General features: G+C 34.3%; 1 protein-coding gene across 1 annotated transcript in view; it reads right to left on the bottom strand.

Annotated features, from left to right (window-relative positions):
- Positions 1–4,704: 4,704 nt before the first annotated feature.
- The window catches only part of LOC142347940 (uncharacterized), a 15,271-nt gene continuing 649 nt past the window's right edge, over positions 4,705–19,326 (bottom strand). Inside the window, exons 2-5 of the mRNA XM_075399105.1 lie at positions 16,210–16,327; positions 8,608–8,822; positions 5,931–6,087; positions 4,705–5,018 (exon numbers count right to left, since the gene is read on the bottom strand). Of these exons, the coding sequence (XP_075255220.1) occupies positions 4,775–5,018; positions 5,931–6,087; positions 8,608–8,822; positions 16,210–16,327 (734 nt within the window). The 3' untranslated portion in view covers positions 4,705–4,774. The remainder of the gene's footprint in view (positions 5,019–5,930; positions 6,088–8,607; positions 8,823–16,209; positions 16,328–19,326) is intronic.

The following is a 19,326-nucleotide window of genomic DNA, read 5'->3' as shown; positions in this document are numbered from 1 at the left end:
GTTTTACACTAAAAATATTTTTTGCTGGTTCAACTGAACATCTGAGCTCTGAACGCAGTCGTTTATAATTTACGTGAACAATTCAGACCATATATATCGGAAATTTTTGGGGAAATAGTGACAAGTTGGCATATTTGTGCTCAATAATATCAGTCAAAAACGCTCTAATCTTCAGTAAAAATTGCAACAATTTGATCAGAGTAAAGATTGTGCTTAGAAATAAATAAGAAATTGTAAACTTATTGGCTAAAATTTTATTAGTTTTTTTCGAGCGCTCAATGTTTGCCTGAGCATGCAATATGCCCAAATTGAACTTTAATTTATCCCAAAGTCGTGTTATGATCTCCATTTAAAGTATCGAACTTTGGTGTTTTTCTCAATGTTTTCACCCACCTGCACTTTATAAAGTTTGTTAGCTGTAACAGAGAAATACAGTATTGTAATCTTGGTTGTGCGATAGTGCTGATCGATACTCATTTTTTGGATTTTTTCAAACAACCGGTTGGAAGATCTCGCTCGTAAATCAAAGATATATAACACAAAACGGCACAGTATGTACATCAATGGAAGTTTTTAATCCTTTTCATGTGCAGTATGCACTGTCAGGACTACAAAAATTAATTGTTTGCAGCTCAAGAAAAAGCGGAGCATTCTTTGTGCGAAGAAATTCCAACTGAAATCCAGGATAGGCGAGGTTTTAAAGTACATCACAAAGACAACAAGCGAAGCACAAGAAACTTATGGTACATAAGAGAATGTCCAGGTGAAAGACACAAGAACGGCAGGAAAAATTCAAAAATAAATATTGCTTTTTTTGCAAAACATCCGACAAATTTAAAAAAAATTGAAATTATCTGTTCACAAGTTGACCATTGTCACTAATAGCGTAACACAATTTACTTTGGTGATCTAAAACTCAGTACTACAAAAAGAAGAATTTGGGATATTTCAGAAGAGATTTTTAAGATTGGGTGACAAGCGATTTAAAGATTTGGCCTTTTCATAATCTTGAACGAGTTAGGATCTGGAATATATCAGATTTAGTTTGAATGAGGCCTTTCATGCGGAATTTTGAACGAGCACCTGAACGCTGCAGCCAAATTGTGAATTTGGTTTGCCTTTGTATTTTCATAACACAAATGGTGTTCATGGTATTTTATATGTGATTTTGAAAGAGGACCTCAATCTGGCTGTTCTCTCTCTCTCTCTCTCTCTCTCTCTCTCTCTCTCTCTCTCTTTCGATTTGCTTAGAAGTTCGAACTGTTTTTAGCAGTTTTTTATTACAAAATATTTTTCTCACATTTTAGAGCTCAAGAGTTCCTCAGTGAGTATCGGTCAATTTTGAGGAAACACAATGAATTGAACAGCAAACATTATTAAATGATCCTCTTTTCAGATAGCCTCTTCTGAATTCTGATGTAACTGATTAATAACCAGTTATTTCAAAGTTAATGAAAGGAAAAATATATTTTGGAATATAGTAGTTTAATTTCACTCAGCATTCAAGGAGGAGTCAACTGAATAAAAGCAAATAGGGAAGTTTGATAATCGGACCCAACAATAATTTACAGACAATAACAGGTTTATTAAAACGGGTTTCAATCTATATCGATATTGTTCATTCATACAAAAGAAGGTTGAACAAAAAGAAACGAAAAAAAAACTAACTTAAATTAAAATTCTTCCTCCATTATTGCTATACTTGAATAGAATTGACTAAAAACTGTAAAATATTGTTGCTTTATTGAAAAATTTTTAAAAACAAATAATTTTTTGTGATTAGGTGTACGGACAAACGTTTGCTCGAAAAAATTCGACGTACGTGTGTCTTCTTATCTCATAGTTTAATTTAACGTTTGACTTATCTTTTGTCAGCATGTGACATTCAATATGAATGCATCAAAATCAGCAAAATATAGAAGTTCATATTTAATGCAAACTTCTAATTTAGACTATAAATTCCTGTATAAAGGTCAGCAAGAAACCTAGAAATGGTTGAAAAAAGTCAAAAATTATTTACCCAGACATTAATTGTGCAATTCCGTGTAAATAAATACTGCGGTGCCTAAATCAAAGTCCGTCATAGTAAAGAAGGAAATGAATATTGTAGAGGCAACTTGGAAGAAAACGACATTTAGTTGAAATACTACAAACGAAGGAACAGAAGTAGAGAAATCTTTTCATGGGTGAAGAAAGTTATTGTAATTCACTTTACACAATTTTTTGTTGTAAAACTAGTGAAGCTCAATGCAATCTAAAATTCAATCAATCTTCAAACAGATTTCGGAGAATAATGAACGCATTTGTAAGATCAATTTCTACAGCTTTATGCATCTAAAACGATTTGCATAAACACTTTTCGTCTAAAGTTTACAAAAGATGGAAAAACTACCCACCGAGTTCGCATTTAAGTTTTGATAGACCCGGCGGGTTGAATTTCCAAAACAATGCTTTTTGAGAGTTTTTGAAAATAACGCATGTACCGTTTATCTTCATTATTATTTTACTGTGATCGCTAAGTTCGCCCGTGGTAGAAATATTATCTAAAATGTTAGAAAATATTTTGGAACCGAAAAATGAAGAAGAGCAGCAAAATGCCATACTCCTGTAGCATATTAATTTTATTCATTATAATTGAATATAATTGAAAACACTTGGCGAATGTTTTTTAAACACTTAGGCCAACCCGCAGATACTTAGCACAAAACAGACTTAGCTTCATTATTACTGGTTGCTACGCAAAATAGATGTTCATCTGGTAAGTAAACGGAAGTTCAATTCAAAAAAGCAATCAATGCATTTGAGAAACTGAAAAAAAAAAAACTGGTTCAGCGCTGATTTGCTCTTTCCGTTAAATGCCTTTAATCATTAGAATACCAAAATTTGTTCCAAATTAGGCACAGCTAAGAACTTTGTGAATAGTACCAAAAACTTGATTAAAAATAACAATCATCACAATTTCAATAATGCCAGGCGATGATCCGCAAATTGTCGATTCAAAAACCATACTTGGAGCAAGTTTCCTATGTTTCAAATTTAGTTTCAATTTTTTGTAGACAACTTGTTAACTTTTATGAATTAGAGCTACATTCATCGTCCACAGTCAGCCAATCGTATTAGGCAACAACTTTTCGTTCAAAAGTCTATTTTCTAAAGTTTAGCCAAAACACTTAGAAATCAATTTCCAGCAGTGCGATTTTTGATTTTTTTTCTTCTAAAGAAACTGTGGAGCTGATTTGATTCATAGGACAGATTTTGCCGTCGTTGAAAATCAGAGAATTGGAGTAATCAAATTGTTGTTATCCTGGGAGAGTTGTTAGGACAAATTTGACAACGCGCATCTATCTTTTGATTCCGCTATCTGATGAACAAGTCTTCAATTGCGAATAAAAACTAACTGTTTCACGACAGTTGGTAATTATTTTCTACTCTAAAAATTCTGATGGCTCGATTCATTGATTAAGAATGCTCCACTATTTTTTTCTCTTCAAGAACTGCTGTTTGTAAACTGCAACAAGTTTTTCGAACATAGGTAAATTATTATCCTATTGTCTCCAATTTCTACACCTGGTAGGCATTTAGAACATGATCACCGTATTCTTGACAGAATGTCATAAATTTTTCAAATTACTAGTATAAGCAAAGAAAATATGATTTTAAAAATTTGAGAAAAAAATACGAGAAGCGAAAAAAATGTAACAGGTTCCACTTGGATTGTGAGTTAGTGTTTCCCCTATAAATCTGTATTCTATAAATCAAGTCTGCGAACACAATTCAATTTTTTAAAGCTAATTTTCTTTTTTTCCGTTGCTTATTTTATGCTGAATCTGTTTTTAAGATTTTTCCATGGCCAAGTGTTAGACAATGGGCAGCTTCATTATGAAAACATCAATCAAGCGAATCGTCCTGAGAATTTTTCTCAAGGTTTTATCGAAATTAATCGACCATGGGCAAAAGTTATTTGGACTATTTTCCATTTTCTGGATTTTTTTTATACCCCTTTTATGAAATTTTGTCTGTGTGCTATATATGGGGCTGATTATTAGAGAAAACGTGTTTATGATTCGAAGTTGCGGCCTTATAGCTGGAATTAGCGCAATAAACAGTTTGGTTTAAACCATATTTTATACGTCAAGGAGGTTACTTATATTATTGCCACAATGCTACCACCTCACCACAGGTTAACTTAAGTGCTACATGGGTTGAGATCAAAATCATCTCTGATCAGACAGTTCCAGACAAAAGTTAGCTCTGCTCAGGCCATTCCAAACCGAAATGATCTCTAATCAAACGAAAATTTGCAGACCATTCTGACAATTATCCAGACTTTCGTGTGGCCCTGATCCAGACAACTTCCAGACCTTTATTCAGACTGTCGTGCGCTCGAAACCACCTCTGATCAGATTTTCGTGCGTCCGAAGACTTTTCGATACCATATAATCAGAGCGCATGCAGGCTTTCGCTCGAAGAGGGTCTAATCAGAGGCCACTTCGGTCTTGACAGCTTAACATTGGTTTTGACTTGGTTGATTCGAAATTGTCAGTTTGTCTTATTGTACGCCTCGGACGCACATAGGTAAATATTGCTCGCACAGATATATTTTGAGGGACCTTTCCCATTATACCCCCCCCCCAATGATACCCCCATTTTGGTATATCTGCGGTAAGAGGGGAGGGGGCTATACTTTAAGCTGGGAGGGCGGTGTAAAGGGAAAGACCCGATATTTTTAGTCCTAGTTATGATGAGCTTCCATTTTGTTTTAGGTTTTCTGAAATCAGAATCGAGTGGTTGCTGCAGTGGGGTTTCCAGTGTGGACAATCTTGGAATCCGTGTCTTCCCTACCCAAATATTTCCCTCTTAGCTTTCTGTACTTCTTCATGAAGTCCCTGTGGAATCTTCTAGGATGGAAGTTCTTCTGAGTGCCAATGAACAAGAGAGGATTGACTACACTGTAGATGTAGAACAACAACTCTCTAGCCCAGTCCATGAAGAAGCCAAAACGGGTAGAATATTTGAACCTACAACAAAACAGATAGGAAAAATATTAAGAAGTGAAAGAAGTTTCATGTTAACTTCAAGAAATGATATTTTTTAGTCAGTTTTATCGATGCTGTCGCTTTTAGCTGTCTGAAATGTTGATCTCATTATTTTTGTTCTTACGCTGGCGGGAAGTTTTGGTTGCAAAACAGGTAGAATAATAGAACCTGCAAAAACACAATAGGAAAAACTTCCGAAGTGTTGTTTTTAGTAGTTTTTATCGATGCTGTCGTTTTTTATTCGAAAAGTTAGTTTCGTCATTTTTTGTTGAATACTGTTGTTTTTTTATTCGAAGTAGTGGGCTTATAGCTGGAATTAATGCAATAAACGGTTTGTTGTATATTTTTCATCAATGAGGTTACTCATATTATTGCCCATAAATTTCGTTTCCTTGAATTCTTATTTTGTACAATTTCACCAGAATTACTTTTTAAACACGTGTTGATTGTGATTCTGATTATGATTATGCTGCTATATGATTCCTTTGCAAGGGTAATCTTAAAAAAGCTGCTGTCGATTTTTGTTAGCTTTGTAAGATGTAATAGGGTAGAATTTTTTGAGTCACGGGGGATCACAATCGGGCTTTCAATGAGGCTATACTCAATAGAATCGCTAATTTTGCAGGAGTATCAAAAAGTATATCCAAATTCCATGTAAAACACTCTCCCTATGCTCATGGGAACACTTTTATCGATTCCTGAGTTATCTATTCTGCCCCTTCCCTCTTATTTGTACAACACAAGGTAAAAATTTGTGCGTTGCAATATAGCACCTTACTATTTGTAAAAAAATAACTATATATGGCCTTTTGTGAGAGGTGAGTAATAAAGATAAATCAATTCTGTTTTTTTTGTGAGGGGATAGATCGAAGCAAAATTTGCATAATAGCATACCGGAAGTAGTACGTGAACAAGCAGTCAATGTTCCTCCACTGCCAGAAGAATGCGTATGATACTTCGGGGAACCAGAACACAATATATGCCAGAGTGGAAAGCAAAAAGAGCAACGTGATTTCTCTGTTTCTCTTCATCTTTTTGTCTATTTTGTTACCTATAATACAATATAGCATGCTCGATTTTTTCGCGATTTCGCGCAAAAATTTTCCGATACGCTTTTCAATTCAATCAAAATATTCTTCCACGAAAATTTTTTTGTTAAAAAAATAATTAAAGTTAGCTGAAGTTAGAATCTGAAAAAAATCCAGTTTCTCTGCTTTTTATTTTTCGTATTTTTCAGAATAATTTCAAATCCAGCGACACAATTCTTCCAACGTGGAACGTGAAAATAACATTGACGGGTAAAATCCACCATGAAAATAATCAGCACATTGAATCCAGAAAAATTTTCCTTTGAAAACCACAATTGATCGGACAGTTAAAACAACTCAAGTTAAATTTTAATCGAAGTTGGTATAAACGAAAGTACTTTACTTTCTCAGTTCTCTTAAAGAATTACAGCACTGAACCACTGTACTGAACCACAGTATTGAACAGATAAAAAAACTGTATCTGAACAGGAAAGACCTTAAGCGGGCTGTCTCCTGTATGGCAGCTGTTCGCAAGATTAACTCTGCATCGTCGATAAGATCAAATTAGAAAATAATTTCATTTTTCGTAGATGAATATTGCCAATGTGCCGAATCTTATTACTCTCAATCTTACCTAATCTGCAACCCTTGATTAGATCATTAGGCTAAATGGGCTCCAAAAGTTCAAATTACTCAGCTCAGGTCAAACCCGCAGACTATATATTGTTGGAACAGCATGGGCGGACGAAGTATCACCCCTAAAGAGCGCGCCCAATAGTTTAAAAAAATAGGTGGGACAGCAACCATACAGGTCCTTTGGAAACTGCGCTCAAATAGGCAATGGTAAATTGCCCGAAGCCGCCACTAGGTTCAGTAACCTCCGGAGCCAATTAAAAAAAATTTCTGTTGAGCGTCGTCATAAAGTATGTCCCAGTTTGAATTCTAACCACACTCAGACTGAAATTTTGAGGCTTTTATTTTCGCATCGATTGGTTGTTGTTCTGATCAATAAAAAGTTAGTTAAAAACTAAAAATAAACATTTCGGGCATCATATCACAAATCAGCTATGTTTCGACATCACAGCACAAGGCATCACAGCACAAGAGAATTTATGAGCAAAAAAGGGACGGTTGGAAACTTAAAGCAATTGTTTCAGGATGTCGTTACGAAAATTTTGGCGTTTATGCCTTCTTTAGAAAAATCTGCCTTCCTTAGAAAAAGGTGCTTCCTTAGAAAAAGCAGTTACAAATTGTCAAAAAACTGACGTAAAAACTATTGTATAAATCAATTGGTTTGAATTCACTGTTTTTATAGCGGAGGACACATTGTCACCATGAAAAGATTGCAGAAACCGGTAAAACTCTTACTTTTAGTGTTTTTTTGAAACAGAAAATATCTGGACTTTTTCAATGAAAATTGCTTCTAATTAGCTCAGAACATTTTTTTCAAAACTGAACTTACAAAAGATTTTCCCCAAAGGTATTTTGAAAACACTTTTAGGACTGAAAAAATGCATTGACAAAAATAAAATTTTGGGCAGTTTTTTGCCTTTTAATGTGATACGGTAAGCTTTGTGAAACTGTTTTGAATCAGTATTGGGAACGGTAAGAAATTATTCCATTTTGCTCATAAGAAACAAAACAAGTCAAGAGAAGCAGCAATGGAAAAATCATTTTTTTCACTACAATTTTGCAAAACGTGGAAGAGATTTAAGAAAAAACTGATCTAGTTTTTAATTTTTTCTGAAGAGAAGTGAACAAGTTACTAGGTGCTGTAATATAAATTGTTACAAAGTATGTTCCTTAATTAGTTGCAGATAACTGATTTTATCAATGAACTGCTTCTGAATACAATGTCTAATTTAAGAACATCAAATTATCATCTGAAGTGTCAAGAAAACATAAGTTTGCATAAAAATTTTTAAAATGTTTGGTATCGGTTCTTAAGAAGGAGCAAATAACTCTTACTTTACATGGAAATGTTAGAGCAGATCCACAAGGTCCATCATTTTTCTTTGTTGTTTCGGCCATTTTGGTTTTAAATATTTAAACTTTTTTTCTAAAAATCTATCTGAAATGAAACAAAATTTAAGTGAACTAAAAGTGCTTTAAATGGAGAGACAAACGGCTTTAAATCGTTTTGAATGAAACTAGAGACAAACGCATTATTCTAGGCCAAATTGGTTCCAGTTTCTTTCCATGCCTTTTAGCTGAAATTGGTTATTACCAAAAGCCGGAATCGTATATTAAGTGATGCATGTTAGCAAAAAATATTAACTCGAAATTGAAATTCATTTAACAATTTTTTACTAGAAGTTAAAGAGCAGTTAGCTGTAAGATCATTGGAGAACCCTCGAGTAATAATTATCGGATAGCCCAAATCCATTGAATTTTTTTTGGCGTTCAGCAAAAAAATCTCATTTATTTCAATCAACTCTGCTTTTCATTGACACATTACGAACTAGTTTTTCGAATCCAGATTTTGACTTGATCACACAACATCTTAAGCGGCACAAGTATCTGGTAAGGAACAAATTGAGTACCTCCACTGGTTTTAGTCTGTTTGTATAGCAGATATGCGACGAGTGAGTATAGAATGGATGTTGTTATGACAACTAGACTGTAGAGGAATGTCATTATGTACATGGAGGGTAGTTGGTACCAGAAGATGTCGTACAGTTCCTTCAGTGTCTCTCCACTCTCTGTGAAACCGTACTGGTTGTAGGCAGAGTGAATTATTGTGATCCAAATGCAGTAGCTGAAAAAATAAAACACCTTACAGAGAAGTTGAAACAATTGTGATGAAGATTGGTGGCATTCCATATGTTTGACGTTGAAAATCAATACACATCGAACTCACCAAATAAAGTTATACCTCATGAAGGTAAACTCATGTTCAGGTAAATTTATGGTGAACGTTAACTTCACTTTACCTTAAATTGAGTGAAGATAAAACAAGGGAGCTTGCAGACCCTAGTCGAGACCTGGAATTATTAAAAGACCGTCCTCGACAGATTTAAGGTATGAATGGACTGTCCTCGACAGATATTGGGTATAAAAAAAATTTGTCTGGACCTAATGTGGTGTCCTGGACTTTGGCTGGAACTAAAACAACCGTCCTAGAAATTGGGTGGAACTAAAATATACGTCTTGGAATTTGGCTGGACAATAAAACATGTCCTGGAATTACGCTCGCGACCGCTATAATGACTTGTTTTGAATTTCTTTCAAAGGTAATGACATTTAGCGCAAAGAGTTAAGCATTGGGTATGATTGTAGAAGGTCGCGAGATCGAACCCAGAGGTTGTCGGAACTTTTTAGTTTGCCCCATATTTTTGCATATGAAAAGAATTTGACTAGACTTATGGAAAGAATTAGCCTCGAATTTAACTAGGGTTCTCGACCGTGTAATTTAATTTACCCCCCCCCCACCTGGAGTTAATAGGTCTTTTCATAAATTCCAGGTCTCGAGCAGGGCATAGTGTTTCGAACCAGTTGATTGACATTTTTGACTGAAATGTTCTACTAAATGAAGGGGATACAGAAAACTTTTAAACAAATCACATTGTTCATAAATAATAGGTGTTTGAGTAAAAAATAATGTTATGACCTCAGATTGTTAAAAGAATTCAAAAAAGCTATGCCGAAATAGAGGGTCGATCGATGAGACGTGCCAATAATATTACGAGACAAATAAGCAGCAAAGAAACAAAAACAAATATTATTTACTGCGGCCAAATTTCATTTATCTTTTTTAGAAACATATAGTAACAACCAAACTATCATTAGATAAAACATAAACTACAGAAATTCAATTGATATTCATTACAAAGCAGATGGGAACTGATCTTAGCGAGACCTGGCAACAAATCGGCAAAAAGAAAAAAGGCAGCAACGTTCAAAAATCAGTTGATTTTTTAAACTAAAAAATTCATAATACAAAACAACCATTAGCTTTTAAAAAAAGCTAAACCACATCAAATATAACTATGTTATGAGAATAAAAATAACTACTAACCCAAGCAAAACAACAAAAAAAATTAGAAAACACAAAGTATTGAAGCCATTACAGTCTTTATTTATTCAGTAGAATGACAACATGAACTGCCATTAACAAGAACAGAAACAGAACAGCAAATACAAGCGAAAACCAAACTTCAATATGAGTGCATGGAAAAGTTGTCCAGGTTGATAAAAAAAATTAAGATGCTAGCTATAAACTTCACATATTTCCACTTGGACTTCATTTGAAATATAGTGAGCCAATCATTATTATTGTGACAATGAGACAATTATTATAAAACAGAACCACAAAGACGAACAAACATACAATTATAGCCAATTGTTTTTGAATATTTATACTAACAATATTCTGAAACGATGAGCAGAAAAAGCGGCTTAATAATTTATAATTGTGCCAAAAGAAAGAATATGGCTACTTTAATTATCGAGACTGGTCTACGAGCTTACAAAAACAAGATTAAAATGAGGCAATGTTCCAAAACTCTTATTTTATCTCTGAAACCAATATGAAAACAGCCATTAGGTATCAACTCAAAGCATTGTTTTGCGTTGATTTGAGTTGATACCACATCAACTCAAAAAAGATGTCAAATGCAGGTAAATTTGTTATTTTTTTCTCCAAAACAATGGCGAAGCCATTAAAACAATGAAATTCATTCTGAAAACAAAAAACAATATCATTTGAGCATAGAAAAATTCGATCTGTCAGTAATGGAATTTTGCTATGAAAAATGACTTGCCTGTAATTAATTTTTGACAAATGGTAAAAGTATTTTAAAAGCAGGGCCCAATACTTTTCCATTTTTATTGTAAATTTCCAGGATCAAAGGAGTAATGTGGTGTTACCAATTTTTGAGAACCAGATTTGCAAATAGTAAAAGCAACAGAGAATTTCTTAAATATGAATTATGATACAAATAGCATCTATTTTGAAATACTGCTCGATTGCAAACTTCTGAGAACAAAACAGTGAAAATAAATTTAATTCGAAAAGCACCGTGAGAAAAATTTAACTATGTGTGACAATTCATTCAAACTCGCATGCTTGCAATTTTGAATTACTTTATGAAAAGAGGGAAATCATATATTTTTTAATCATTTAATTTCAATACAGGCTGAATAAAAAATCAGAAAATTATAGGAAAAACTTCCGTCATTTTAGCGTAAAAAAATAGAAAAAAAACTTATGGGGAAGAAAAATTTTAGAACGTTTCATCTCGAAAATTTTATCATCGACCAATTGAACAATTATTGTATATTTATACTTAAAATACGAGACACAAAAACATCAATGACGATGTAGAAACTAAACAATAAACAGCTGGTTGAGATCAAAATTGTCCACTGGAAACGTACAATTCTTGACCTTGTCTAAATCGAAAATAAAATCGTTGTGAAGCAGTTTTAGTTCAAAGACGTCTGAGATGTTTTAAAAATAATAATGTGAAGAAGACTAGAGAATAAACTGTTTTTTTTCTGTAGGATGGTACTAGAAATCAAATTTTTCAATGATTCCCATAATATTAACATATCTAAAATTACTTCCGTTAAGTGGCCATTGCCAAAAAGGCAAATTTTGTCATAAGTTTATATTTTGCCTCTGGTATTCACTGATGAATGCAAACCCGTTCAACTATTTTGAACATGAAATCAGCCTAAAACGTTATTGCCCGATTTTTATCAATTAATATTTGATACCTAATTGAAAGACTTAATTGTTCTTGGCAACGGTGATATAGGTAACCCAAATTTGCTACTCGTCTTCTTAATCCCCAATTAACATCGAGAGGGAAAAATCTGAAAGTAATCACGAAATAGGCTTTCTTTCAATTCGGTCTAATTGGCACTCTTATAGTGATGCGGAAATGAGTTACCTTACCTACCTATAGCATGGAAAAGAATCACAAATAGAGTAAACATATAATCAAGAAGTCCAACATTGGCAATACAGTGTACTTATCTACAAAATTAAGCGTAAAATCCAAGATGATAAACATGCGAAAAATTTTCGCGATAAATTTTTGCTCAATAATAATTCTCTGAATGTTTTAATTGTAATATCCATTTCTTTAAAACTGAACAAAAGTTTCATATTGTTAATTTGAAAGAAAATTATGTTTATTTGGTGGTCACATGTATGTTAACATTTATGTGCAGTGACAATCAAAACCCTGCCTGTTTTCATTAAGGGTTTGTGATAATAGTTGTATTAAAAACAAATCTTTTGAAACTGTAATAAACTTGACTAGTTATCCGGCCTATATGATAAGGGCGTTTTTTGATTTCTGGCAATTATTTCTTACACGATAAAAAACACATTTACAAAACGTGTTTTGCGGAAACATGTTTGGTGCCCCGACCGCCGCGAAAGAGCTATTGAACTTTGACGTGCTATCCAAATATTAAATGTTTCCGAATAGTTTTAAGTTAAAATCCTTCAGCTCAGTTTTAAGTGACAGAGAGCTTTGTCCACCACAAAATATTTAATTAAAAACTTTGGGTCTGAGCACTAATTTTGGTTGACAATTACTGTGAATTTTAGGCTCTACGTGGGAGTGTAGTTACTGTAAATATAAACACAAGCCTATAAATAGCAGTAATTGTAGTAAAAAAGAAGAAGGCTCGCTTATTCTGTGCATGGCACAGACTGTTCCCACATTCATAATTGGAAGCATAAGATAAATCAAAACATCTGAAATAATATCGTTGAAACCTTTGTGCTAACACCAAAAAATATTTCATCAAGCAACACAGAACAACACAGAAAAAATATTTTTAGGTCTTCAGAAGAACCAAAAGACTGAGTAACCTTCATTCTCAAAAAAAGTTTAGTTGCACCTAATTTATTTATAAAATTATGAAAAAAGTTTTCCTCAAACGTGTTTTCACTATAAAATGAAGCGTTTGGGTTTCAACTAAATTTGCATTATTGGTAGTTTTGATTTTGCTTTATCAGTGATTGTCTAAAACCATTTGTGAAATTGATTCCGGGATTCCAATTCAAAGATAACTTTAATGAAAACGCTCATTTTTCTTCTCATGAAGAACATAATGGACAAAAAATGACAAATTTAGCTCCAACAGTTAACAAAAACTTTAATTTAAATGTTTTTTCCAGACAATCGAAAGTAAAACTAAAATTGGCAACGAAAAAGAGGGTTTAAGTCTGCTGTACTCATTGAAACACATCGCATTTCGGCATTATCGTAGCTATAAGATTTTGTTTCGAAAAAGCACATTATTTGAAGCTAAAACAATTGTTTCTGTGTTAATTGTCATAAATAATTCGATTAGTTGGCTCACACTATCAACGAGACAAAGTTGCTTTCATTTTTCACAAGTTTTTCTTATTAATGTCTATTTATATTTATTTTTTGTAAAAAATGGACGTTAATAGCACGTAAGAGTCAAAAAAGAATTCAGGCAGTCAAGACTTTTTCCATTTGTCCCGTCCAGTTTAATTGTTGTAGATTATTTGCACACCCAGAAGCACAAGCGTTGTTTTCGATAATATTGTACAAAGCTTTAGCGCCGACTCAACGAGAGCTGCGAAACAAACTGGATGCATGAAAGAAAAATTTGCAGCAGCTAAATAGAAGAAAGTGGCAAGAGTTTTTAAAAAGAATCAGTCTGTGTAAAAAATTGAGAAACATAGCAGCACGAGTCTTGAAATACAATCAAAGAAAAAACAGAAACCCATCTCTGACTACCTGTTTGATCTCACAACTTTTGATAATTGTGTTATCGGTAAGGTAAACGTGGTTAAACAATCGATAACAATGTCTAATAGACATACTATTTCAAAGCCCAAGTTTCATTAAAGGAGTTAAAGTACTAGTTAGGAAACAGATTAAAGTTAGCAACATAATGAAGTACACTCCATCCTACAAAAAGTCTTTAGAACAAAAACTGGCAACCTGAAATGAAGGCAAGAAAATAGCAAATTTGATCAGATTTTTCAAAACAAGTGAAGTCCAACTTATTTAGAACCAAATAAACTTTGAAAACAAAAAAAACTAAAAGCAAAAACGTACGACATAAAAAAGACAAATTGGAGATACAAATTGTCAAATATTAAGGAAATGAACAACCTTCTTTATTTCATGAAGGTCAATTTCTATATGACAACACTAAATCAGTAAATAGGTTCTGTAACAAAAACACCCCTGAAGTTAAACAAAAGCTGCTATTGCAGGCAGCTAGATAAACTGGAACAGGTCGATGATGTACTTTCAGTTATACTACATCGGGAGAAAGGATATTATTATTATGTAGTTAGAGGACCTAAATATATCAATTCCTACAAAAAGCACACTACATTTTGAAAGAACTATAAGCTAAGTACAGTAAGCATCAAAAACAAGACAATATACGTTATTAGAGTGCAATAGCGGCCTATCAGTTTTTTTCCGGAACAAGTAAAATTTGCTTATTAGCAGTGAATTGATTTCGATTGATTTGGTATAACGGGAACTTTTGAATTAGTTTGGGATAACAGTGAAAGCAGCAGCCATAGCAGTGCTTATCGACAAAAACTCTGGAAAAACGTTTTTCTCTCGTATTATGAAAATAAATATTCCGATCTTTCGGACTTTAAGCTGTTTGTTTATAGATACCCGTTCTAACCCAGTAAAAGACCCAACGCGCCATCTTTGCTTTCAATTAACCTCAAAGCAACTAAAATTTCTGAATAGTTCTTTAAAAAATGGTCTGCACAGAAATAAAATATAAGTTATATGAAATGGGAAAACAATAAGAGCTGAGTGAGTACAAGAAGCTGCTATTAACTACTGACAACAGTTGCAGTCGTAATTTTTGACACAATTTTAAACAAAAAATTTTAAAATTAGGTCAAATTATCGATAAGACTTTCTGTTGTTTCTTACTCAAATCAGTGTAGCCAAAGAAACGCAAAGCCTGATCAGACCTTGCTGGTTGAATTTCAGTTTATGGTGCATGTGGAAACAGTGCGTTATATTGCAGAAACTTAATTTTATAGTTTTTTTTCAGTTTTGATATTTATAGTTTTGTAGTTTTGAGTTAAAACAATTTTTGTTTTTTGATTTTTCAAAAATTCTCATTAACAGATAACCAACAATAGACAGTTCTCAACCAATTATCTACCTGATTCTGAGGGTTATTACAGGTTTCCAAAATGAAGTAACATTGGACAAAAAATTCATTTAAAATTGTCCTTTTTAAAAAATTTCAACAAAAAACTCATTTGCGTTAAATTGCGTTACATTATGAGTCGAAAATGTTGCCGAACCTTTTTTTTTTAAAAAAAAAACAAATTTCCTGATTTTTCTTTTTGTAGTGAATTTCTAGAGGTAGAGAGTTTTAATTTGATACCCCATATATTGGTCTGGGACGCTCTCAGAAAAAGTCAAAAATTGTCTGAACAAAAAAATTGGCTAGCATAAAATTCTCTCATTTTTTGCCAGAGAAATGTGGGAACTATTAGTCATATTGTAAAAACAAAATTCAAAAAACTTATATCGCTATATAAAGGACGTCAGATTTAGACCTGTCAGAATTAAAGTTTCAATTACTATATGCCTATAAATGTAAATTGAATTAAGGAGATCAGCATCGCTGTGCTAAAATGAAAACTTCTGACAGTGTAATTAATTCACCTTTTCATGTATTTTGTGGTCATGTGTTTTTCATGGCAATTTTAAAATTTCACCGCATTCGAAAACTCTCTCATGAAAAACGACCTTTTTTAAAAAGAGCCATCCTAACGCATGATTCCTAAATCCTTTGAAAATTTTTCGTTGTTTTCACCTTCAATTACGGATTATGTTAATTTTTTCCAGCTATTGATTCCCTCTGACGTAACCACAGAACATTCTAGAAAATTGTATACTTGTTAATATTTCAAAGAAGATTTATCTGAATTAAAATCTTGATCAATTTTTTGTTGACCATAACTTGAAAGAAACATTTGGCGACCATTTGTTACAAGCTAACGTGTTTGGTTTTAGAATTTGATTGAACTGAATGAACGCACATCAAAGACAAACTACAATTGTTCAAAATTTGATCAAAGAAACCTTATTCAAATTTTTCCTTAATAAGCCCAGCATACTGAAAGATGAAAATGTTTGCATGGAAGTAACCTTGTGAATATGGCGATGATGATGAATGAAATGTTTTTGAACTTGTCATGGGTCTTGTCTGGAATGTGGGCAAATCGAACAGTCAGGAAACGGTCCAGAGCCAAATGGATCAGAATGGCTGAAGCAATTAACAAAACAAAATTAATCCGTATCTGGGGATCATTCCACCAATCCCCCCTTCACAAAAACGGGTGAGACTGTTGAATGAAAGTTAAGCCATTAAGTTAATAATCAATCTTATTAGAGAGTTAACTTTACATTCATAAACACAGTATGTTACATAGAAAAAATTACGTCAAGCTAGGGCGGTTAGCCCAATTGGAATATGAAGCAAAAATATTTTCCAAGTGGCGCGTCGGCGGGCACACTTCACGTGTCTTGCAGCTTTACCACGATAGCCGAACCGCGTTGGCGGATTAAATCCTGTGATGACTGTAATATACCGAATGATTTGAAGTTGTTTTACACCGGTCATGGTGGGCTGTACTGAACCGGAAAAAAGACTGTATCTTAGCCGGAAAGACCAAAAGCTGGCTTTCTCCTTTATGGCGGCTACAGTTCCCCTGAGTGTGTTGATAAGAACAATGAATTACCCTTTTGATCCGGCAAACTTTAAATAGTTGAGACCGTTTGGGCGGCCGAAGTCTCACCTCTAGAGAGTTCACGATAGCCTAAAAAAGTTGTGGGGATGACGACCAAACGGGATTTTAGAAGCTGCACTCCAATGGCAACGGCAAAATTCCCGAAGCTGCCGTTTGGTTCAATAACCTCCAATTAGAAAATATTTTTATTGCCGGATATAATCCCATAATGTCTCAGTTTCAATTCTAAGCAAACTCAGTTTGACATTTTCAAGCTTTTATTCTCTTCTTGAGTTATTGTCGTTCTGATCTTTATAGACTGAACATATAACCGACATTTACAACCAATTATAATAAACAATAACATTTTGCCATGAAAGTGCATCACATCGCCATAGACAATTGTTAAAGAAAGTCGTTTAGAAAATTTGGATAAACACGTCGCTTATTTTAATAGTCTTAATTTTGTTCTAAAATGGCACAATTCACATATAGGAACTTGAATTCCTACCAACATCTAACAAGATCAAACATTGTTTTGTTGATATCTGTTTAGCAAGGGCAAGAAATTCGAACCAGCACCAACGTCGCCGGCCAGCTTTGGCGCACAAAATACTACTTATAGAATAATGGTGCCGGCTTCCCGATCGGTCTCTAGTAGACACAATCCTCAATCCGCATCATTGCTGATCATAGAGAACTGTCTAATTCTGGGTTGAATTTTATGTAGCGTAACAATCAAGTCAAGAGTGACAGCGCATGAAAGCTTGACCTAAGTCCTTGAACAAATTGATTATGTAATCAGCAAAAAAACTGTAATAAAAACCCTTACTGGATATAGTCCTTTGACTAGAGAACTTCTTTCCGCATATATATATATATTATATATATATATATATATATATATATATATTTATATAGAACAAGAAATTGGTGACATCGACGTGATCCCTCTTCGAACAGAACCTTCTTTTACGTCCCTAAATGTCGGACGGACTTGAGTCTCCCCACATCTGAGTTCTACAATCTGTGCTGGGCACAAGACAACGGCATCACCCAACCTGCTGTTCCGAGGGAAAAAACTCCGTAATAACAAACAACAGTACACGACTGATGACATTGATCTATCTCGGACACACTTGATCAGATGTTTTTTAAGATAATTAATTTCATTCGACAGTTTCCTAAATAGAAAAAGCCCTCAAGCCCCATTCTAAGGGCAAACTACGGTCATTGAACCCAATTCTTGACAAAAACGGTATACTCCGTTTAATTGGAAGACTTCAAGTTGCTCTTGATGAACTTGAAACAGAAAATTGTGCAACGATTCTGCATGCGAAAGACATGATCACACGTTTGTACATAGAATATGCTCACCACGTATGCATTTATCAGGGAACACAACCCGTCAAAGCGTTTGTTCAGCAACGATAGCACGTATTTGACCTACAAAGGTGTCTAATTAGCATAAAAATTTGCCGAATTTTATGCAGAAGAGTTAACGCAGAGAACACACAACCGGCCATTGCTATTCTTTCCATTTTCTTTTTCCCGGCAGCCGCAACACAATTCCCGTTCTCCACTAGTGGTGTCAATTTCTTTGGACCATTCTATTAAGAGGACACAAAAATTAATCTTGAGAAACATTATTATTTGATCTTTAGTTGCCTTGAAAGCTGCTCAGATCTCAACATTGGTACTTTTGTAATTGAATTTTGACGCTTCGCCACTGGACGATTTCAACCAGAATTGCTTTACGGTGATAATGAAAAGACATTCAATGGACCGTCAGAACATCTGAAGAAAAGTTTAAAGAGCCTTGGCAGCGAAAAAATTTTACAAAGTTCTTGCAGCTACAAACACGACTTGGAAATTGAACCCGCCCTATGGCCTCCATTTTGGCGGTGTTTGGGGGAGCGCTTAACACAGACAGCAAAAAACGCTGCTGATCATTCTAGGCTCCAAAAGACTCTTAAATGACATATTCCAAAAAAAATGGTAGAGAGCGAAACCATCTTGAATTCACAACCGCTCACAAATGTCGCTGATCTTCCAGACTCTCGCACCTAACCAATTCCTGATCAGTCGTCCATTCCACTCTCTGCCACCAGGAAAATTTGACAGCCAGATCCCAGCCAGCTTCAAGACATGGAGAAATCTGCAATAGATTATGAACCACTTTTGGAAGTGACTTGTCAAAGACCACCTTCCGACACTACTCGAGAGATCCAAATGGAGTAAGAACAATCAGTCATTGCTTCGAGTTAAAAACGTTGTCTGGTTCCTGAAAGACGTGACTCCTCGTGGAATTTTGCTTCTTGGGCGTGTGTTGAAGGTGTACCCTGAACGAGATGGGACAACACCGTGTGGGGAGGTAAAAATGGCTGAGGGTACCTTCGTTAGCGCCGTTACCGCACTCGAATGCGTTTTGGCTGATTAGCCCCCTTTTTTGATTTTTCACGTAACGGCTTCTAGGAAACTTGGACTACCCTCTTTTCGACGACCTCTTCTAGTGTTTTAGGCCCCCTGTTTTTCT

This window comes from Convolutriloba macropyga, chromosome 10 (assembly GCF_964194025.1).
Source record: "Convolutriloba macropyga chromosome 10, txConMacr16.3, whole genome shotgun sequence".
Taxonomy (NCBI): Eukaryota; Metazoa; Xenacoelomorpha; order Acoela; family Convolutidae; genus Convolutriloba; species Convolutriloba macropyga.
This window is presented reverse-complemented; position numbering and strand designations above follow the sequence as displayed.